Genomic DNA, 24339 nt, shown 5'->3' with positions numbered 1-24339 from the left:
ATTAATGAGTAGATAACATCTCAAGAATTTCTAGACAAAATGAATACGTATACTGAGTTTCAGTGGAAAGGCATGTCATTTTTCCAAATTATCTGATGGTATATCTAAATAATGTTATCCAAATAGCTGCACTGGGGCATTCATTTCGTTATTTTTTTAATGTAATCGTGCAAATATTGCACAGATATTGGAGAATGTTCTTTGCAATTTGTGGTATTAAAGCCTACAATATCACCCCAATGTTAACCCCATGAGCATACCAAACCACTGTCAAGGCCAAAAATCCTTTCTATACTTTAAAGAATTCAAACTTTTCAGGTCATCCTTTTTAAAAAAAAAAAAAATTCAAGAGCAGTTGATTTATAAAAAAGAAAATATATATCTTTCTGCATTTCTTACCTGGTTAAAAGCAGTCTGCAGCAGGTTTTAAAGCAACTTTCGTAAATGTAATAGTCTAGTCCTCCATTAGTAGCTTAATTGTTTTTAAACACAAATTAATGTGAATGAATGACATTCCTATTTCACTATAACACATTCATTTGGGCATTCAGGGCATCAGCAGGCAGCTGTCATTCACAACTCCTTCGAGCACAGCATACAATATGTGGTTGCATAAGAGCCTGGTCTGTGCAGTGAAAATGTGCACATGTTCTGTAGGTAAGGTTTGCAGATAAACAGGGTTGTGTGCGGGGAAAAAAAAGATGAGATTTGAGACATTAACTTAATTTAAATTCAGTGTGTGTTTTGAATGTAGTTTGCATGAGTTTCACCATGTGATAATTTATTGAATCTAGTAAAAGCAGGTATAATAGCAGGTATTTCCAAACTGACAGTTTAATACACACACAGACTTACGTCACCATGTGTGCATTAATTGAATCAGTTGTTATATGTAATGCTTTAAATAGCTGTTTTGGCTTTTAAATTATTAACGCACACACTGGAACATGACACAATCAATCACAGGCTAAACCTGTGTGTGTGTGTGTGTGTGTGTGTGTGTGTGTGTGTGTGTGTGTGTGTGTGTGTGTGTGTGTGTGTGTGTGTGTGTACGCAGGCCAAGCATGTATCAGGCCTTTCCAGACGGACTCCAGCTTGCATCCAGATTGGTCACCGGGGACTCATGGGGCTGTGGGGGCAACAGTGTCATAGCAACGGGCTCCACTCTTGTGGCGGGTGTGAAGACCTGCTGTCTGTTCAGTCTGCCATTTTAGTCATACTGAACACACACACGCACACACTTGCACTGCGTTTCATGTGTTCATATGAGCCTAAGAGCATTTGGAGCACACACATGCAGAAACACATGCCTCACACCCGAATACATACAAATACACATTTTCATCTGGTCCAACGTGACAGGAGCTCTGCAAACTATCCGTTCACTATTGATTTTTCCCCCCCACCTCTCTGAAAGGCAGTGGGAAACAGGGCTAATATGATTAACATTGACTATCCTGTGTGTGTGCAGACACAAGGTTAAAACAGCTGAAGGCAGCTGTGGAGCCTGTGGGGACAAACCTCCATGTTAAAAAGCGATGCAGTTGTGCGTGTGAATTTATGCAACACCATAGGTGTTGTGTAAGAATACAGGAGTGTAATGGGACAGCTGCTAAGGAAACAGTGCTACAGATCTGGCTTATATGGATGTTATTACCCCGTGAGCGCAGAGAGCACGGAACAAATTCAGATGTTCAGTAATCAATGTGCAAGTCAAAATTTGGGGATAAGGAGGGACAGATTTGTCATTGAAATCCTGATTAGGTTTAAGCTCAACTTGAAATCTGCTCCAGCTGTTTATTCTGAGCTACTTGTTAACAGCTTTAATGGGCATCAATAGCACTCGAGCATATAGGCTGTTAGGATCTTATCTTTAAAAGAAAATTAAAAAACATGAGAGGTGATTATAAGGAGGAGATTCTCATTCCAGGTCAAGAACAGCAGATTTGACTTAACTGTCAATGCATGTGTGAGACTGAAGTAAAGCTAAGGTCATAATAGATTTTTGCAGTTGTTTTTTGTGCAGTGCCTCAGGATTATTAATGATAAAAGTAGCAGTTAAAATTCTGAACCCCAAAAATCATTAGCGTCATTTAAAAAAAAAAAAAATCACAAAAATGACACCATTTATCAGTGCTTAAAACTGTCAGAACTAAAACTGTTTTTAATTTTTTTTTAAAATTTCTGGCAGTTCTTGAACTAATCACCTGTAATATGCTGTTCTGTTGGGGAAACGATGTAAATCTAACCTTAAAGCTGGAATATTACATTTAGAAAAAATGGAAAAAAAAAAAAATCACTTTACTCTGTATGCCGTATTTAAAATGTGCTGAAAAAAACATTTACACTTACTAGACTCTGCAAAAAAATAAAAAAAAGAATGTGGCACAACTACAAAGTCATTAGTGAGTCAGCTGTGACCAACAGTTGCGTGACCAAAATTGCATGCTAAATATGTATGAAATATTTATAGTATGCAGAGTTGCCCTTTCCCCTCAGCATTAATAACACTTGTGGGACTTTGGAAAAAATCAAGTATTTTTTTCCCCCTTTTTTACGGTTTTAAGTTTATATTACAGCACAAATGACATTTTAGAGTTCAGTGTACTTCTAACCATTGCCGTGCTGTTCAAATAGAAGTACAAGACGTTTGCAGGACATTGTAGAAAAAAAGCAGCAGCAAAAAAACTGCCTAGAAACTGCCTGGGGTTCAGAGGGTTAATACACCATAACTGTTGTAAACTGCACAATAAAAAAAATAGCTCTAGTAGGAACTAACTTTAAATCTAAATGCAATATATCAAGCTTAAGGTTGGCAAAATCCATTAAAACCCTGCAGAGCAACTGCTGCTGCAATTTACTGCACCGCCATTGCTTTGACAGGCCAATATGGAGGCCTTCTACAAACTGCTCAAAGCGACAGCTATTAAGATGATAATTCCTCTTGCTGACTCAAACTAATCTCTTCCTTTGCACTCCCAATATGTGGCTTGCATATTGATTATTGATCCAATTTGTTCTCAGCCTGCTCAATATTTTGTTGTTAAATGAACCTACACAGATTAGTAAGCGTAACCCATCCTGTAGCCCTGAGGTGCAAGTAGCTGCTGACACTGACAGACAAACCGAGTACAGATCACCGCGTGTGTGTGTGTGTGTGTGTGTGTGTGTGTGTGTGTGTGTGTGTGTGTGTGTGTGTGTGTGACTTTGCATGTTTGTTTAAGTGCATATCCGTGTGTCATACCGCTGAGGCCGAGTTGCCTCCTCTCCACGTTCTTGCGGTACTCCTCCAGGTCCTTCTCTGACAGCTCATTGAAGGGGTTGGGAGGCAGGGAAGCCATCTGGTCCTCCTCTGTGGGCACGTATGGCTGAGGGGGGGAGCAAACGGGGAGACGGGTGAGTGTAAGAACACAGACACACACACACAGAAACAAGTACATGCACACACTCTTTGAAAGTCAAAATATAAAGCATGCACACACATAAAAACAGCCCCTTTCTGTAACTCGCATAAACACTTCAACACATGAATTGACTGAACAAATGTGCATCATGTCTGAGGGGGTCCATCATTCATTACAGCATGACTAAGGCTGCCCATATGAAGATAAAACAGAGTGTGAACCACATCACATAACACAGAGCTCATCTAATCGCCAGCTCTGCACAGAAACATGTTTATAGCGCACTGTAAAAAAACAAAAAAAAACCAAATACCACACTCATGCACCCACAACACACTGACAAAATTACACGTCTGCTTAGTTGTGTGTGTAAAAACTGGTCATAAAAAAGACAGGCATGCTCCAACAAACCACCTCACTTCAACAAACTCACAAAAATGAGGGCGACGTTGTGTAAAATAGATGGAAGAAAATTGAAATAAGTGTTGATCTTAAAGCACAACGCTAATAAACACATGCACGTGTTGTTTTTCTGTTCCGAATGAAGTGTCAAAAACGAACAAAAAAAAAAAAAACAGACTTTAAAATCAAAACCACTGCAAACATGAACATTAGAAGTACATTTGTGTATATTTACCAGAACTTTAATCTGCACCAGATCCTTCAAGACAAGACACCAACCACAAAACCATGAGCAAAGTGACTTAACTACATATTTTTACTTTACATGACCTATGCTTTTAGAATTTTTATTCTATCTTTTATCCCGAGTAAAATGTGCTGACTTACCTCCACCTAGTGGTGAAAAGGTGCCATTAACTTACTGCACTATCTGGTAAAAAACTGCAGTCCAACATACACAAAGTTGTGGACGTTTATAAACTGTACCTCTGACATTTACATGACTTTTTCTTCTTTATCATCCTTATTACCTCAGATCATTTCCAGAGGATCCACAATACTGCAGCCTGAGCAGATTTCTTTGAGCCGCTGCTCAATAAACAAGTAATTAGGAAAATCTTTATGTTATTATTCATGCATTGCAGTGGGGAGGCTCGGTGGTTCAACAGACTATGGATTCTGCATAAACAGCTGCAGTCCTGAAACATAACTGTGAAATAAATGTTTCCAAATGGACTGGAGTGTTAAAGCTGTTCTGTCAAATTAGGACATGACATGTTTTAAAATGGGTAAAAATGAAATAAAATAATAATGAAAATTAGATTTTGCAGTTTGATTATATTTTTTTTAATCCTAGGAGTGGCTGTGGCTTATTTTCACTGTGACCAGCAGCTATGTTGGGTTTTCTTCATAATATCTATCATTGCTTTCCATTAATAGTAAGTTCAAAGCTGTCCTTGGTGCCAGAGAGTCTTGTGTAACCTTCTGAACTCCAATCAGTTTCTGTTCTCTTCATATATTTACTCACTGTAAGCTCAATTTTTATTGAATGAAGTCCTGCACCTTAATATAAATGACACAATCATGGCTAGAAAGAGGGAAAACACAAAAATTACTTTTGTGCAGACAGAAAGTTATACAAAAGTCAAAGGTAAAAACAGAAAGGGGAAATTCATTGACTACTTATTAAACAGAAAATGAAAAAAAATGGAACATGTATAAGATTTGGCCCCTAGCTGTTAGCAATACTGGATAAAAAGATGGTGACTACATATTAAAATACTGTACATGTGTTTTCTTACTTGCCTATCTGCTTTGTGTAAACACATCCTGCAGTTCAACACAGTTCAGTCAAAAAAGTCCTTGAATTTTTGTCACAAGGCTGTTGGCCACAGCTGAGTCACTGATGGCTTAATATTAAAGCCGTGGTGTGTACAATTTTTAAAATCTTAGCAGAATGTGCCTAAGCCCTTTTTGAGCTAATTTTTAAAGGACACGTGTAGATTAAAATGACTAAGATTAGATCTGGCTATGTCTCTTGGAGCAATGGCAAGACACGAGTAGTTCAAGGACAGTCAAAATCTTGAAAATCAGACAACACTTTCTGTATTTACAGTTTCTGGCTCTGACAAATGGTGAAATTTCAGCAGCTTCTTTCTTTGAAAACAAGCCTTTACACCTGCTGCCGATTGTGAGAGTGTTAACGTAAACTGGGTCAGCTGATGTCTCTCTTGTAAGGAAACAAAACCAATTCTTAGTATTTAGTGAAAACAACAAACTGCTTAAAGAAATCTATATTTCTGGCTTTTATGGTGAAAATCTTTCTTATTTCTTTCAGTAACCAGCTAACAGACATGAGATGATTTGGTGCAGAGCTACGGTGGCATTTCATTTCATTTTCATGACATCTATTTGTTTGTAGAGCTACAGCCTCAGACCACTGTTTTCAGCAGAACAAGAGCAGGTTATGAGGCCAGAACATCAGAGTGGAGCTTCTCACCCGTCGCGGTTCATCAACAGGGATGCCTGCAAGGTGCTGAGAGCGCGGCCCCGATGACATCACATCAAACCGGTTCTGCTCTCTTATCTGTGATTAGACAAAACATATGATGATGATGTCATCAGACAGCTTTAACAGTGACTCAGAATAACACAGGATTACTGTAACTCTGCTGTCAAGTTTGTAAACTTAATAAAATGAAATACCAGTGACTGACTTCAAGCTGTTAATAAAAATGAATCCAAACAATCAAATTTATGAATACAAATGTTCCATTAAGAATATGCAGCTTGAGTTCAGAAACAGCTGAACGATTGCAGTATTTCTGTCAAAAATCTTTTACTATATTGTTCTATACCCATATGATATTTCCACAAGCCTTTACACTTTTAGACTGTCATTATGTTCATGGTATTACACATCTGTCAGAAATGTTAGTCACAATAAACCATTTTTTCAGTCCAGGAACTTGTAGGCTGTTTTAGGGAGTTTTCTGATCCTAAGAACAACAGAAAATTCCCCATAAAATCTAACATATCAAACTTGTATTGTTTTGTTCCATCCAGTAACTACAGTCGTAACGTACAAGTCCACAGAACTGCATGTACACGGTAATAGCAAGGTGTGTCTCTGGGAAATTGTCATGTTTCCTGCAGGCAAATAATTACTGTTGTGTCTAATAAGGATCGCTGTTTGTAGCAATACCAGCAATGTTTACAATGTTTAGGTGATGTGTTTGGGATGTCTATTTTCCTTGTTGGTATTCTCAAACATAAACTTCTATTCTTATTTAAATTCCTAAACTGTAACTGTAGGTTACATGTAAAATACAGAAATCATATGTTTTGCATTCATGCTTACATCTCTGCATTGTTTTACTGTCTCTATGCCCTAGATTTTTTATCAATTCAGCCTTTGTCACCAGTTGTTTGTGTATTGGAATGACTTGATTAAATTACTGAGCATCCTATTTTGAAGATTTTAGTCCACTCAGGTGTTTTCGTCTATTAAAAAAAAAACTTCTGACCACTAATATAACACAGAGTGCAGTTTTCCTGCCAAAAAGTGATTATACCTCCTACATTCAGTCTGAAAGATTTGAATAACTTGACTTCAATTAAGGGGGTTGTATTTAAGGTTTTATGCCACTCACTCCTTTTTACCTGGTAAAATTGTTTTACAGGACCACTGCAACACAAAGTGCAGTTTTCCATGTGATTACAACTCCTACCGCTTGTCTGAAAGCAATTTTTTGGTGTCAAAGTGACTTGACTTCATTCATGGTGGTCTTACAGTAAAGATTTTAGGCCACTCACTCCTTTTTACCTGGTAAAATACCTTTTAACCATCAATGCAACTCCTATATTATACATCATTTCTTTATTTTAGATGCATTTCATCTGTAAATTATGCTATTTAAGTTTGGCATTCAAACATAAACATGGAAAATAGACATCACAAACACATAACTTAAACATTGTAAACAATACTAGTACTGCCAAGTAAAGGTCATGTGTAACTCTTCTATAAACTGCGGAATCCTTCTTAGTCACAACCATAAATATTTGCATGCAGGAAACATGAGCTTCCCAGAGACACACATTTGCTATTACCGTGTACATGCAGTTCTATGTATTTGTACCTTATGGCTGTTAAAGATAAGAGCTGCTGGAGGAGACAGGACGTCTCCAGCTACAACTGGGTGGTACAACTTTAAAAGCACTGTACGCTTCCGTGGAAGGCTTTATAGGTTTTGGGAGAACAATGTGACCGTTCCTGTAAACATTTGAGCCACTTGCCCCCATATGTGAACTTTCTGCCTGCAGCTATACATGTAAGAATCATTAATGCTGATTTTAAGGGAAGAGTTGGACTCACTTTATTCCTTTTCTGCAGAACCTCACTGGGGTCTGTGTTGAGAGGGACAAACTGATTGGGGTCCTCGATCCGGATTGGGGTTCCTGTCTCCTCCGCCTTCATCCACTGGAAAAAAAAAACAAAAAAAGGCAAAAACTGGTGAGATGAATCTGCCTACTGTAAGAGACCCAACTGTAAACTACTGTTTACTAAGCTAAATGTCTCAAAGGTTAAGAAAGAAACATAAACCAAGCAGCTCAACCGGTGTAGTTTTATGTTTGGCCACTAGATGGCGATCTAGTATCAGGTCGAGTCAAAATTTGGCCATCAACACTAAATGTCATTGACACTATTTGCATTGGTTTATTCTAAAAATCTGTGCTCATGTGTAAATACACCAACATGTAATTTACTAAAACCTTAGAGAGCTTTTTTGTTTTTAAAGTTTTTTTGTGCCTTTTTCAGCTTTATTTAAAAGACAGCAGTGAGAGAGAGAGGAAAGTGGGGAGAAGATTGGGGTAAGGACCTGCAGCAAAGAGCCATGGGCTGGATTCAGACACATTGCCACTGCGTCTGGGACTATGGCTTCTGTTTATGGGTTGGCATAAAGGAGTTTAAGTTATTTTAAATAAGATACAAAGTTGAATGAGCTGCACAGTGGATTGATGATTAGCACTGTTGCCTTGCAGCGAGAAGATCCTTATCCTGGACCTGAGATCTTTCTGCATGGACTTTGCATGTTCTCCCTGTGCATGCATGGGTTTTCTCCAGGTACACCGGCTTCCTCAGACAATCCAAAAACATTCTGTGGTTAACTGCGGTTTCTAAATTGTCCGTACGTGTGAATGCGAGTGTGCTTGTTTGTCTATATGTAGCCCTTTGATAGACTGGTGACCTGTCCAGGGTGTCCCCTGTCTTCACCCTAAGTCAGCTGGGATAGACTCCAGCCCCCCACCACCCTAATGAGGATTAAGCGGTGTATGGATAACGGATGGATGGATGCAGTTAAACTTCACACCTTGGATCATTATCCCCCGTTTGCTATGCTTTCCACATCAGCTTACAGACACTCCCTGCTCACCGTGGTTGTCCGGCTGTTGTAGCGCTCCTCTCCGCCCTCCACGCTGACCTTGGTGTAGCTGTTGGGTGAGTTGAGCCAGCGTGTTTTCTCCCTCTGCTGCCGCTGCTGCAGGAACTTGAAGGGCAGCCGTGTAGCAGCGTCTCCGTCCTCCTCGAACATAAATGCTGTGACGGTGGCAGGGATCTCCACATCGCTCTTGTGCCTCGGCTTCTCCCGGATGATGGGGTGCCGGTATGCGTAACCCGTCCTGTAGCCCTGAGGTGCAAAAAGAAGATCCCATCAGTTTGTTTCCTTTTATCTCAGAAGATTAGGTTAGTTTAGCTTTGCAATGACAAGAAAACAGAATCACGTTGCCTCACTGGAAGCTGATTCATACATTCACATGTGTCTTGTAGTGCGTTTATGTGGTCCTTCCACTGCTGTGGAATTTGGTTTAGCTCATGAGGATCACTAATCTTCTGACTCCCTAGCCATTTTTGGGCACCTTTTGCTCATTTTTTATTGTAATATTAAGTCCTGCGATAAAGAACGATAAAGTGTCTTTTGTACAAAAAAGCAAAGTTATAAATTTGAAAAAAATATTGAATTAATTATGCATCCTGGAGTTTAAAAAGCTGTCATGAAGCTTTAAAATGTTTTCAAGTGTTTTAATGTGTTACAAACACTAGAACACTATGGATATTTTACTACTTGTATTTTAACCTGTTTCCATACTTGCCTCCTATCAGCTGTCTGCCTATTTATATCTGCTGTCAAAGCACTGCCTGCAGTTCAGCCTCTGACTGCTGATCAAAGCGGAGTCACTAAGGGCTTCACGGCTGTACTGGGGTGTGCAGAATTTTTTTTATTTTATAAAATCTGCTTAATACAATCCGTTTATATTTAACAAAATAGCAACAGAGACATGCAGAACAAATCAATTTTGAGAAAATAACATTACAACAGAACAGAGAACTGTCAGAAAGTTGAAAATCCAATAATTCTGGTTATTTTTACAGGTTATGGCTCCGATAAGTTTAAAATTGGTGTTTTTATAAATATCTTTCCTTTCAAAAATGCTGGAGGGTTCTGGGGTTCAGAGGGTTACATACTCTCACATTTCTTTCTTATGATGCTGGTTGTGCTGCCAGTTTCATAGTTAGGAAAATGGAAAAGAAAGACAGAGGGAGTGCTGTGACCGCGGGGTATCTGGCAGCACAGAGGACAGAGTCAGAGAGTCATTTCCTGGCTGACCCTCTCTCTCTCACCCTCTCCCCCCTTCCTCTCCCTCCACTTTATTCTCATCTCTCCTTTTTCTCTCACATTCTCATTCCCTTTCTCTCAGTGTCACTGCTGTTTTTCAGACCAGTTTTCACACTGGGCTTGACAGCTTTTCTATTCATCTATACTCTGTGGTCAAAGCTGACCTTTCAACTTGACTTCATCACCCCTTTTTTTATTATCCGGATACAGTCAACCAAGCCTGCAGGATCCTTTCCTGCTTTATAGTCACACATTTCTACACATTCAAAGTTGGAAGCTCGCTGCATTCTCATCACTGTGCCTGGATCTTGTTCTGAATCCAAGCGCTTATCTGATACTAATGCAGTGTTTATGAAGTGTGTGAGAAAAGAGGGATGGTAGGAAGGGAGGGGAGACACAGAGACAGACTGTTCAGAGTTTCAACAGGCTGAGAGGGGATGATTCATGGAGAGGGATGAAAAGTGTGGGGTGAAGGAGGCGAGAGAGGGAGGCAGGAACAAGTCGCGTAGGAGGACAGACGGTATGAGGAGCTCAGTCAGAGGGAACAGAGTGACACTTCTACAATCAGCAAACACCCCCTTAAAGCTGGTCATGAACCTGCAGGGAATGAACAGCTGCTTCTGACCGATTTTAAAATCGTCTCAGCCCTCTCAAAATCTTTTCCACAAATGTCTCTAGGCTCCTCTAAAATTGATCTCTTTTCCCTTGAACCGTTTTATGTACTGTGCGCCCAAAAGGTCACTTGTCAGTTAAACAGCACAGTACTGCTGGTTTCCTTCCATTTTCCCCTAATAGAATTTAGATGACTGTCCTTAGCTCGCTAGTCCACTTTAATTATATTATAAAGAAGTAGAAATGTACTAAAAAGGAACCATAGACATTTTCTCTGAGGAAGGATAAATGACTACATGTGTTTAAAGCACCAAATGTTACACCTTTATGGAATGTTTATAGGTCAGTCAGTGACAAAGACTTCTTTAAGAAAAAATGACATGTCATATTGCATTAAAGAGAGGTTTAAAAGAAAATCAATGCTTCACAATGTTGCACTTGATTCCTATTAGCTACTTATCTGTAACTATGTGCTAACACAGCCTGCAGTTCAGTTGAAAACTCCCTCAATTTTTTTAACAACTGTTTCAGCTGAGTCACTAATGGCTTCACAGGTACAATACAGAGCAAAACATTTTTTGTTTTGTTCAGAATTTACTATGATGAAATATCGTGATTTTACACTTAGAGTTGATTTAGTTTTCTAATGGAGAAACGTGACAGACAAGAAAGCTCAAGGGCTGCTGGAAGCTTTTGTAGAAAATCAATGTCAGTGCAATGTCCTGAGATGCAGAAATTAAAACAAACTGTTGCTGATTTTCATGTAATTTTGAGCATATTTGCACAAGACAAATTATAAGTAAAGTAAAATGTGCTACATATATTTAACCTGTGTAATTTTGGGTGTCAGGTACACAAATCTTATCACATCTGAGGTCTGCGTACTCACCAGATTATCCAGCATCCTCATCAGAGACTCAAACTCCAGCTCGCCAATCTTCCACTTGTACTGACCGGCCATGTTGACAGAAGCCGCTGAGGCCACGGCGAACACTCGCGACTTGTACTTCTCCTGGTCCAGCACTATAAGGTTGTCCACACCACCAGCACATGAGATTGCATTCACCTAAAACAACAAAATACAAACAAACGGAGAAGCATGTGGGCTCACTGATGGATTATGCACCACGATACAGAGAAAAAGGCCTCTTTTCTTACCAAACATCTGCAGCATTAGATCATCTACAAACACTCCGACCATTTCCCATGCAGAGGAAAGACGCCACAACCAATATGAGACACCCCTCATTCTAACACTGCGACAGCACAGAATATACAGTACACGGCATACAACAAACATGTTTGCGGGGATTTATTTATAGAAATTAAGCTGGGCTTTGCAGGATGGATTAATGTTTTCTTTTGCTTGAACGGGGAGAGTCAATCAGGAGATTTGGTTTGCTGGTCGCAGGAGCGGATACAACTCTTCATCTCTAAAATCCACCATATTTACAAATGAGCACAAAAACCCACCAGAGTCCAAAAGCAAAACACAAGAGGAATCCCTCACATCATGCAACTAATAAGTTTAGACATTATGAATTCTCTGAAGTCTGTGCAACAACAACAAAAACATCTGTTGAATATATTCGCCAATAAAAACACTGCAGTTACTGTGACCTTCCTCACTGATACATTATGATTTTACCCAGATATTATTTAACTAACAATGAATGATTAATATGATATTCTTAAGATAACAATATATTTTTCATACAACTGAACTCTCAGTGATAAGGGCTGATGGAAGTGACAGTGTATCCACTGATCTAATTCAACTATTCATATCTAGTATTTTTAGCTGTTCCAACCATGTATTCATTCCTTTTACAACTCGGAAATGACCTTTGTGCAGTAAAACAAAGTTACAATGCAACAGGTCATAAAAAGTAAAACAGAAGCTGACATTATTTAATGATACTAGGGCTGGCCCGAATAGTGGTTTATGGCCTCCGAATATTCGGGCCCTATTAAAGACGAATATCCGGATATTCGTTCTGTCCCGTAACACTAGGCCAGCTGCCTGCTGATGATCATGATCCTACTACAAATGCTGCTGACCACAAATTGCTTAAAGATTTCATCGATCTGAAATCATACGACTGAGCAGCCTTGGCGGATTGCTGCGCTCTGAGTGCTTTTCTTGTTTAGAATGTTGTGAATTTCTTCTGTATCTACTGCTTTAAAATAATGTTCTTTTTCAAAATAATGTCTTCTTGTTACTGCAGAGCCTTGAGGAACAGTAACTTTGGATTTCACTGCACACATTGTATGAGGAAAGATCATTCAAATCCATACATGGAATATGAATTTTAATATGAACCTGCAATTCATGCTGAATCTATAATCAGTCATGTCTCCTGTCAGAAATCCCCTCCGCAATCTTTAATTCCAGTTTACTGCTGACTTAATAAAAAATTTTAAAAAAGAGGAAAGACAACACCCTTCTTTAAATGCTGCTTTGGACAGACATCAACAACAACTGATCAGACTGCTACTTCTGTCATCAAACCCCTAATAACCCGATTATAAAACCTTGTTTAGCCAACATTTTCCACATGGCAAGAGATTATGAGTTACAGAGTGTTGTTAAAAAGTCCAAGAGGAAAAATGTGAAAGCAGCTGCAGGGAGATTAGATTTAGCGGGAAAGCTGCTGCCCCGGTGCCCTAATGCTGGAATGTGCTGGTCGCCCAAAAACAGCAGCAGCAGTTGTCTGTGTTTGTGCGTACCTGGATTTCGCAGGCGTACTGGGCGTTGTAGATGTAGTGAAAGGCCTCTTCGATAGTCTCTCCGAGAGCAACCACGCCGTGATTCCTCAACACCAAAACCTGCAACAGAAACAGTCAATGTAAACCCAACAGCAGCACACAGATCAAACACAGTCATTTCACTTTCATTTGTCTAACTTGACTGTACGATTACGCGACAGGCCCTTTAATTAACACGTAACCACAAAAACATTTCTGATTTTATGTATCAACAAGGGTTTGGCCACTGGATGACAGCAGCACAATCTGGCAACACATCGGCAGTGGAAATTCCCTCGACTTCCCTGAAGTGTTGCCATTCTAAATGCTGTTGATCTTGGTTATTTTTTAAACAGAATCCAACAAGTCAAGACACTCACATGGAAGGCACACAAATACGGTGCAGAAGGTAATTCAAACACCACACACATTTCAACAGGATGTGTTCACTCCTGCCGTTTCCTTTTTTTACATGCTCGCTAATAATTTGTTCTTTTTATAACTGAAGGACAAGATATAGAACACTTCCTTTTTTAAAAATATTTCAAGATATCACACACACATTTTTGGACCAAACTGTGTTACAATTTATGAAATGTTCACTTAATTTGTCATTCTTGCCTGCTTTCTGATGGAGTGACGAGATTAGCAAACGAGTCAAGAAACAGTCTTCTCCATAACCTTGTGAAAAACTAACACTTGGATTTAATGATTCTGTTTGGCAGATTTTAGGAACTTTACAGAGTAAGTCCAGCTGTTTCCGCTTGTAGGGTTAGTCTAAGTTTATCAGAGTGGTTATTTTCATGTAAAACTCAAACCTCAAATCACATTTCATTTAACCCTCTGAACACCGAAAGCTGTGACAGGTTTGAAAGTCATTATCTTTTAAACTAACTGTCATTGTTGTTTAGAGGCAGAAAACCCCCAGAAAGACTCATCAGATTTTCAACAGTTCTTAACCTAATCATTTGTGACACACTGGTCTGTCTGCAAAATTAACCAAACAAGCTTAATTGTGACATTTTTTTTTTTAAATTATTGTATCTGCATTTCCAATTTTTGTAAAAAACAACCCCAAAACAATTCTGTGCTCCTTGGTGAAATCATGAAGTTATTAGTGACTGAACTGTGACCAGAAGTCACGGGACAAAAATTCAGGCACTTTTCAGTTAAACTGCAGGCTGTGCTTACACAGAGCAGATACCAAATATAGAAAAAAATAAAAATCTAAATTATCTATGATTTGTACAGTCACTATTTTTTTCCAGTATTAGTAACACCCGTGGGTAGTTGTAAGAAATGACGTTCATGTGAATTTAAAGTATTCAAATTAAGCTTTTTTAAATGAATTTTAATTTTGTTATAGCGCACAGATCACATTTTTGAGGTCTCTCTCTACCTCTAGCCAAGCTTGGAGAGGATGGAGGACTGAAAAAAATTCTTGGTTCTCTTACCTTCGCTGAGGGGCCCAGGGCCTTCTGCAGCTCTCTGCGCTCCTCCTGGTCGTCCAGGCTGCCCTGGTAGTTGTAGTAGGCAATATCTCCGAGGATCAGTGCCTCCTGGGAAATGGGCAGAATCCCACACTTCATAGATGACACCTAAAGCAGAAGAAAGGTGTGGAGAAGGCAGCAAAGAAAAGTGAGAGATGAGAAGTTTTGACAGGTGTAGTACAGCAGCCATATTCATGTGAGTCTGCCCCGAGTTTCCCCTTAGATGCTTCTTTGTGAGGAAAGCTTTCAAACTGACGGTGCAGATGAGCCTCTCTGTCGTCATTACATTTTTGCACTGCAGGGGATTTTCTTTTACTTGGGTTGTCAAGATCAACTTTGGTGAAATATTTATATTGCTCCAATTTACCCACTCATCTCAAAATGCAATATAATGTCAGATTCAAAAAGAGCCTCAAGCAGGTTAATCAGTCCAGAAGGAAGGTATGAAATGGTCTGGTACAAAGTGAACTTACGGCTGCCATGGCAGGAGTGTGCACGTGTATGATGCAGCGGATGTCTGGACGCATGGAGTAGATGGCAGCATGAGGGCTGAAACCTGCAGGGTCGATCCTCAGGTTGGTGGAGCCCTGGTCGATGACATCCCCGATGATGTTGACTTTGACCTGCGGAGACAAGGACAGAATCAGAGTCATAACGTGCTTCATGGATTCATGTTTTTGATGTAGGAAATAAACACAAATCTCCTGCTGTAGGAGACCGCAGGGAAATATACAGTACAACTAAACATGCCAAACACAATCAACATCAAACACATCAGATGACACTAAGCACATCTACACATTGCCTCAAAACAGATCCACTGACTTGGCCACAAGCACAGTTAATAACCCTCAAACATGCACCAGGAAGACAAAAACAAGTCAAAATCAATGAGCTTGATGACAGAAATCACATTATCAACGATTCCTCCTCTCCATCTGCCCCTGTCCAGGAAATGAATTGGAGCGTTACCAAGAGACATAATATAGTCAAGGAGTAGACATGATGTTCTTTACTATGACAACTTCATTACCAGCCAGTTGGCAGTTATTACATTACAAGACAGAGAGAAAACTGTTAGAGGCAAAGAGAGGCAGAAGACCTACAGGGAACGGAGTCGGAATGAGGATAGATGGACGGATCGCAGTATAAAACCTGGAAGAAGAGCAACGAACAAACTCAGTGCAGATGTCAGTAAAACCTAACAACAACCAGAAAACACAGCTTTGTCTGCAGACCTTGTGCAAAATTGCCATTACTGTAACCACATGTTGTTCTAAGATCCAAACCAGAACCTACCAGCTCACATTTCTCTTTCACAATGCAAAGTGTGTTATCACAACAGGAAAGGGCATCCATCATCCAGTCTCATTCTAATGAAACACACCCAGTTCAACTGGAGCCGGCTAATGGAGCAGAAAGGAAGAGCTGCAGCGAACGACAGCGAAGGGGTCCGTGTTTAAAAATGTACATCATGCAGCAAATACTGTGTTCACCAGATGAGTCTCATTCCAAAAGCTGATCAAACTGAAGGACAGAAAATTAAAAACCTGCATGAAATAACTGGTACAACAAAGTAGAGCTTCTTTGTTTTGTGCACTAAAACATCTACTCAATAGCTTTGTATCAAATTAGATTTTCATCATATTTATATTATATTTTTTATCAGCTCTATACTATTAGTATAGTTACGCATTATTTACTTTGTATAATAAAGAAAAACTCCATAAATGTGCTTTTATTGGTTACTTCATGTGCAATCATTTACACAGTCAATTACACAAAGCAAATAGGAGACAAGTATGGAAACAAATTGAGAATGTAGGCAGCAAAATATCTATATATTATGCAGGCCATTTGTCTCTATTATTGATAAAAACCTTTTAGAGTTAAAAAAAAAAGTTTTATATGTTGAGTTCAAGTAATTTCAAATTTATGGAAAATAAATAATCAAAGAATTCAAACTTTTTTTTAGGATTTCTGGTAGAACAGCTGTGTCAGATTGCACAGTAAGACATTTATGAGTTCTCTGTACTTCAAGCCACAATTGTGTTCTTTCTATAAAGGTCTGGTACTTTATACTGCAGTAAAATCTGACCCCACAGAGAGCAAAAACACCCAGAAACTTCTTGAGGTTTAGAGGGATAAACAACAGCGCAGAGCCCACAGCTTGCTTGTAATCTTCGGATCACCTGAAGATGAATAGCTTGAGGCGTGTCCTCAGTGGGGCTCGGCCTTTTAACAGCCATATGGATGTTTGAACAGATGACCGTCTATTGATCTTTCACCCAACAGACGAAAATGAATGGCACAAGTCGAGCGTAAGCAACTACCACCATCTTTGTCTCCACACGACCCCACAGCCACGACCAGCTGTCAGGCGATCGAACATCGATTGGGTTACATCACATGTCCAGTGTGGAATCAGACCATCCTGTCACATCCTTCAAAATGCAACAGTCTGTCAGTCAAACAGCCTCCCAGCTGAGAGGCCCCTTCTGACAAATGTAGCACCTCTAATTATAAAAGGAAGCCAAAGGACGTGTCAGAAAGAATCTGAAATGTGAAGCAGGAAGGAGCAGATAAGGAGATGATAAGGAGAGTGGGGCATGAAGAACACATGTGGGCAGCGGAAACTTCAACGTGAAATTCCAGGATTTTTTTTCAAGGATAATTCAAGTAAAGCAAATCAAATAGCCTCACTTAAACCCTCTAAGGTGAAGCCAGTTGTTAGATCAGATTAGGTTCACAAACATGGAGCCAGAGACTTTGCAGACCTTTTTTTTCTAAGGACTGAAATGACCTCACCTTCACTTCAGCACTCAAACAGAGATATTTAAAGGGAGCAGCAGATGGAAACTGACCAAATGCAACCGTCTCTACCCAGGTGACCCCAACACGACCCTTTACAGTCTTTATTCTGGATGACTTGCTCTTAATCGATCCCTCTGCTTCTCTAAACACTTGAGCTCAACCATGTAACTACAGAGCTCAGTGAAACAAAACAGGCTGAAAGAGGAGGAGGAGGGGAGGAGATTAGGGAAAGGCCAATAAACACAGCAGTGGCAGACTGGTATCAAAACACAAACAGACTAAAACACAGTGAGGGAAACCCATAAGTGCCAGCCTACATAATTCAGTTCTGCTTCTCAGCGTTTGCAGCGTTGTGGTGTTCTGTCTCATACAGACAAACTTTACCGCGCGACCACGGAGAAGATGGATGTGGTCCAGACGCTTCAACTAAAAATAGTCAAGTTTAAATGATTTGCCATGTACAGTATTTCTAGAGCTGAGTTTTAACATTTTAACTTGTTGTCTTCTGTGCGGTTAGGTTTAAATGTTAAATTTTGAGTTATGAAATTCTTTTTAGTCACTCGTTAGCCGATTTTTAAATTTTTTTTGCCAGTGGCACAGGGTAGGAGCATCACGCTAAAAATGTAAACACCAGTCAACCATTCAGTTACAAGACACATACAGTTGAAGATGTCACTGAGTTTAGTGGCATAAGCAGACGGAGAAATTTGAATTCTAGTTTACGTACAGTCAATACAATACTGCTGCTACAAAGTTTTCCTCCATTAAAGTTATAGTTAATTAACTGGCAACTAAAACAGTTTAGAAGGAAACAAAATAACTCCAGATTAGCAAAGTTAAGTTCCTAAATGATAATGCAATTAAATAAATATATATATTCATACATATAAATATAACTTTCAGTTTTTCTAAGAACTACTACGGCCTCACTTTAACTATAAAGCACCTTTTGAAAACAAAATTACAAGCTACTATAAAAAAAAAAAGCAAAAGCCAAGTTATCCCAATGATGATAATGTCAATAAACACATAGGATCCTAAACATGCAATATAATAAAATAATAAAGTTGTTGATTTATTTTTTATAAATCATATTTAAGAGAATGGCTATTGTAAAAGTGCCCTCCAGTAAAAAGGATTATAATTGGTGTTACAAAATGAACCTAACGTGTAAATATTAAACCCTAAAAAAGTTCCATGTAACACTACTTTATCTGACTATATTACATCGTAAAACTGAGACCCTGCAATGTTATTAATCTCGGAGAATAACCTAATTAATATCATAATGAAGCCAAGACCCTGCGGTATTATAAAAACAAAACTTAACAGAACTAATAAATATTATGGACAATACCCCACAGTACTGTGAATTCTGGAGCTTTATTTGGTTAATTTAGGGCTAAAGTTTTAACCCTAAAATATACACAAAAGCCCAATGATTCTATGGATTCCCAATGAGAAAGCTCTGTATTTATTTTTAAATAATTGTTGATTAGATTTAGTTTTGGCTTTTGGGGTATACTCATATTAATGCAACCTTTTACATTGTAATTCATTTTTAAATTGATCCCTTCCTTGGGGAAAGTTTTGCATTATGTTTCCACATAGTGCTCCCAAAGTACTAATGATAAAGATACAGTACCTTTGAGAAAAGCCTGCATGGATGTAATTACAAAAGCAGCTCTGGTAAATAAATTGTAAATAAATTGGATGTGCTTAACAGAAACTAAACCCAGTCTAGACACTGAATATGATTTAGCAAAAGAAACTATATAAAATCAAGAAAAGCCCTTAAAACGTGTGCAAGACAAAAATCGCTCGGCTGCATTTGGTATCAGCAGAAAGCAGGTTAAAATCTGGAGCGGATATTCGTATCACTGTCTGCAAACCAGTCTGACAGTTTAAACAGTGAAATCTGTCTGTCAGCAGTACGGCTGCTACATCCAGCTGTCAACCAACACCTGCAGAGACTTTCAGAGACTTCTTCGGTATTTTAAACATGCCGACATGGAATAAGTCGAAATAAAGATAATTGGAGTCAATCAGACAATGAGAATGAGACAGCTGCAAATAGATCAGAAGAGGAAGCAGACGAACAGATGGAAATAGACACCGAATTAGAGGGAGTTAAATGTAAAGCGGTTGCCAGCAGACTATTATACACATTAGGGCACATCAGTTGGCACGGCAAGGCTGTGAAATGCAACATGTGCACTGGCTTGAACTGAAACTAGAGAGAAAAACAACCTGAAACATCCAGAAATGTTTGCTAACAGATAGAAGGGAGGCTGCGGCCGGACTAATGTCAACACGAGAAGTGACACACGAACACGACAAACACACGCACACAGAGAGAGTAAATGGAACGCCAAAACACGGAAATCTAGGTTATCTGCTATTTTCCCCCTTCACTGAATTCACAGAGGCAAAGTGAAGGAAGTAAGCGGGTAAAAACATCAGCCCTGTGCAGTCAAGGCCAAAACCTTTATAGAGTCACAGGACACAGATTGACATTTACAACCTGTTATACCAGAATATATAATTAAGTAGAAGCATTTCTGTCCTCGTGTGTCTTACCAGGTTTGATGCAGACGCCTCAGCAAATGACAGCCCTCTGGGGATGATGAGGATGTGGTCTTGCTCTTTACTGACTCTGCCCTGGAATACGAAAAGGAGGTGAGGAATAATAACATTAAGGAAAAAATTGAAACTCCAAACTATACAAAAAACCCTCTGGAAAAAAAAAGAACAATCAGAGGCCTCTTCACAAATTGCATAAGAATTAGGACAGCATTAATGAGTGATGAACTAGTAAAGAAACCGATTAAGAACCAACCATTTTTGGGTTCAACTAGTGCACATTTAGCAGCTATGACTCAATTTATTGTGGGATTGTTAAAAGAAAGTGATGTCGGTCAAACATTTTTCACTAATGTTTACCACTGTGGGAATTTCAGCAGGCTCTATATATGCTGAAATTATATGCTTTTTTTTTTTTTTTTTTACACTTTGCACACCAACATAGTAAAACTGCACTAGATACTAAAAAAGAATTTCTCAGTCCATTTATTGCTCTTGCTGTGACGTCTTACTGTAATATAAGAGCTGGCGAAGTGTGCCCAGCTGAACAGGTCCACCAGTCTGTAGAGGCTGGCCAGTTTACAGCGTGTCAGCTTCTCGCCTTTCACCAGTGTGGTCGGCTCCACTCCGTACATGTCGTTGATGGGCGTGACCATCCCCAGACCTAAAAGATCACGGACGATTCGAGTCAAATCAACAGGACACACGTGGAAAAATGGTGTTTGCAAAGCTGGTGGTATTAATTACATCAGTGGCAGTCACTCAGCAGCAGCAGACATCTGCATCCAACATCTGGATTTTTATCCAATGATGTATGTGACACATCTGGCTCAACATCAGAGTCGTAATTTACACAGTGAGGTGATGCAAACAACACTCCATCCTTTAATACTTTGTTTTATGACAGCACCTTCTAGGACATATATTTAAGGAGGAGCTAAACAGCTCTGCTATATAGTCTTTGACATGTAATTCAGCATTAGCTGTGCATTCCAGCACAGTGATTGGAAGCAGATTTCACATATGGACTCTTGGACACAACTCACAAAAGGATCAAAACCTGCTGAAATATGCAAGGCTCTTCCGGAGTCTGGGCTCGGGTTGTCTAAGAGTATTTATGCCCTTAAGCACGCAAAGCTCATGTTTGGGTATGGATCGCCTGTCTGCTAATAATGGTGCTGTGTTTTTTTTTAGTTTTTTTTAATGCAGTTCAAAGTGGCTGCACTGTTGGCAAGGGTGACATGTTCTGCTGGTTGTTAGTGTCTGGTTGTCTGGGGGAACAGTGAATACTCACTGAGAGGGGAGGTGTTGAAGCCGGCCACTGAGCTGGCCATGAAGAAGTCTGCGATCTGTCTGAGGGCCAGCAGGCCGGTGGGGTTGTTGCCCTTCCGCTGCTGCTCCTGGATCAGACTCTCCAATTCATCTTTGAAAGCCTGGCAGAGAAGACAAGAGAGGAAGGAGTTGAGAGAGGGAATAATCTAAAGCTGAGATGTTGCAATGTGTCAAAAACTACAAACCCAACGAAAATTTACCGAAAGGTTGATAACAGCAACAAGGTAAGATGGGTAAATTTAAGATTATAAGTGCATGTTATGACGCCTGGAAATGGACAATATTTCCTCACAGATATCTGTACATTATGCATGAGAACGAAGCCTTTAAGGGATTTAATTAGAGTTCAGGACAGGATGTTATCCAGCTTAAACAGGAAAGAAAGAGAAAGAATTTATTGTATGCGTGTCATTACCAAAATTATAAAAAGTAAAAGGCAGGGAGTAAAGACACGAAGATCAAGGGAGAAACGTTAATCGCAGATTAGACATCCTTCTTGGGTGTCAATCTAAATCGTCCTACTGTGAAAACGCTTTTTGAAGCTGGATGTGGATTGGTTAGCCGTACAATAAGCTGCGACTGGATTGGTTGCCTGACTTACTCACAGCTTGTGTTACTATTGGCGGCTCGGTGTGACCAGGAGAGAGAGACTGTGTGTGTGTGTGTGTGTGTGTGTCACTAATCCTCATGTCCAGACTACAGTCATCTGCTGAATCCACACACACACAGACACACACACTGCATGCAAACAATCTCTTATGCAAGACCACACAAACACACAGCTGGCTGACTGACATCATGTACAGTACTAGATGATTTTACACTTCCTTCAGAGCAAATGTTTCTCATTAATGCAGCAGCTCATAAATCAAAAGCTCAAACAGAAATCACAAGACTTGCTGTATATATATAAAGATCACAGCAGAAGGTTTCTGGTTCAGTCTGAAATATGATGTTTTAACTGCACATATGTTGTTTTCATGCAGATGCATTCAGTGGCAGGCTGCAGGGGGAACAGCAGACGAGGTAATACTGCATGGATAATCTTAATAAGGTTGTTAACCTCTCTGGGGACACACTCACCTTATTCTACCTGCTAATGTAATTAAAGCTGTGACCAGGACAGAGGATTTTCAAGATGCAGACCCCAACAGACACACACTATACACTGTGTACAGTACATTCTCACAATAAAACCACTAAGAAGCAAAGTGAATACCACGGCTTGTCTTGTTACAATGCAATGTTCATGTTGAAACCTTAGGTCCCTGCATACATGTTGGATAAAACTCTGACGGCACTCCTGAGGACATTGTACCACACTACAACACAAAACAGCTCATGTATGACACAAGGAGCATAACAGAAAGAGCCCAAGTCTTAGGTCTGGCCTTTACAGTCCCCACGTTTGAGTGCTATCAAGCTTCCTTTCCTTCGAACGCAGGTCTCCCCAAAGGTCCTGCGCCCATGCCCTGATGGATCAGAGCTTTTTGACGGCAAAATGGGGGCCTACACAATACTAGAGAGGTGGTTTTAATGTGGCTGACGGATGTAAATTACAGTCTCACGATCTGGAAATCTGAGATGTGCTGATGTGATTTGATCCATTAGTGGTCACAATTTCATCTTCATTTGCACTGTACCTTGCAAAAAACAGATCATTACATTACCCTATCCATTAAGTGGAATCCATTCACCAAGTCATTAAATCACACGGCTTTGTTTAACTAGTCAACAGTAAATGTCAACAGCATGACACAGGAGTGTTATTGCAGTGGTGGACTAGAAGTTTATATACTCTGTGCGGTAACTTCTTTCTTTTTTACATGTCCACAAAGAGATCTTTACTTTCAAACTGAAGACCAGACATCTCCTGGCTTAAGAACCTTACTCTGAGTTAGCTCTCATTAGCACTTCTGACATCTTTCTTTATTTTTTATTTTTTGTCAACAAGTATAATTTGACACAGACTTCATTTTGTTTCAGCCACTGTTAAATGGTGACTCAATTTTCTGGGATCATTTAACCGTGTTTGGTCACCATCTGGTCTACCTTTACATCTACTATCATTAACCAATTCATTAAAACCCCGGTTTGCAGCACGGAAGTCCTGCAGGCACCAAACACGCTGTGTATACCATTATCTGTTCGGCATCAGATCCGTTCTTGGCTGTAAATCAGCTTCAGCTCAGCAAAAGTTAAGTTAATTTCAGACAGACTGTAAGTCGGATGAAATTTATTCATTTAAAACCTAGCACATTTTTTGGCAAATTTAGTGGAGTCTCAGAGTGAAATAGGCCACGATAACATTTCCATGCTATGGCACCTCAAAGTCTAGCAATATCTAATATTTATGCTCTTATTTAATCTTAATGTTTAAGCAACAGACAATGTTCTGGTAGTGAAGCTGCGTCTGTACACATCTCTTGCACTTAACTTCCTCTTTTCGCTGCTCATCTCTCGAGTCCCCCATGGGATGGATCCATTAGTGTTGCTCAAATGGAGTTGGGTCTTTGGTTTTATGCCCATGTGGGGCTGTTTTGTTAAAAGTGGAGCAACCACCAGTGTGGTTCTGAACCCCGGCCAGACATTCCTCCGTCCTTGGTGGTGAGGTTGCTGTGGCAACCCGTCTGTTGCGGATGTCTGACAGTGGTGGGTCAGGGCTTTGTTGTTTGAAGTTGTTGTTCTGAGTATCTGTCAGAGACTGTTGTGCCATCAAACTGACATTATAGCCGCATTGCTAAAAGCATAGCTCATTGGAATCAGAGCATGAAC

General features: G+C 39.7%; 1 protein-coding gene across 6 annotated transcripts in view; it reads right to left on the bottom strand.

Annotated features, from left to right (window-relative positions):
* The window catches only part of add3a (adducin 3 (gamma) a), a 119837-nt gene that overhangs the window by 9253 nt on the left and 86245 nt on the right, over nt 1-24339 (bottom strand). For 4 of the 6 annotated variants that reach the window (XM_022189460.2, XM_051945707.1, XM_022189459.2 and 1 more), the window contains exons 3-14: nt 21527-21665; nt 20745-20896; nt 20230-20310; nt 15309-15458; nt 14800-14943; nt 13328-13426; nt 11487-11663; nt 8744-8998; nt 7684-7788; nt 5806-5892; nt 4042-4065; nt 3245-3368 (exon numbers count right to left, since the gene is read on the bottom strand). In XM_022189460.2, coding sequence (XP_022045152.2) covers nt 3245-3368; nt 4042-4065; nt 5806-5892; nt 7684-7788; nt 8744-8998; nt 11487-11663; nt 13328-13426; nt 14800-14943; nt 15309-15458; nt 20230-20310; nt 20745-20896; nt 21527-21665 — 1537 coding nt within the window. The remainder of the gene's footprint in view (nt 1-3244; nt 3369-4041; nt 4066-5805; nt 5893-7683; nt 7789-8743; nt 8999-11486; nt 11664-13327; nt 13427-14799; nt 14944-15308; nt 15459-20229; nt 20311-20744; nt 20897-21526; nt 21666-24339) is intronic. The other 2 variants (XM_051945708.1, XM_051945706.1) reach the window with 1 other exon arrangement.

The sequence above is a fragment of the Acanthochromis polyacanthus genome, chromosome 3 (assembly GCF_021347895.1).
Source record: "Acanthochromis polyacanthus isolate Apoly-LR-REF ecotype Palm Island chromosome 3, KAUST_Apoly_ChrSc, whole genome shotgun sequence".
In the NCBI taxonomy this organism is placed as follows: domain Eukaryota; kingdom Metazoa; phylum Chordata; class Actinopteri; family Pomacentridae; genus Acanthochromis; species Acanthochromis polyacanthus.
Note: the sequence above shows the minus strand (reverse complement) of the source record. Positions and strands in the feature narration are given on the sequence as shown.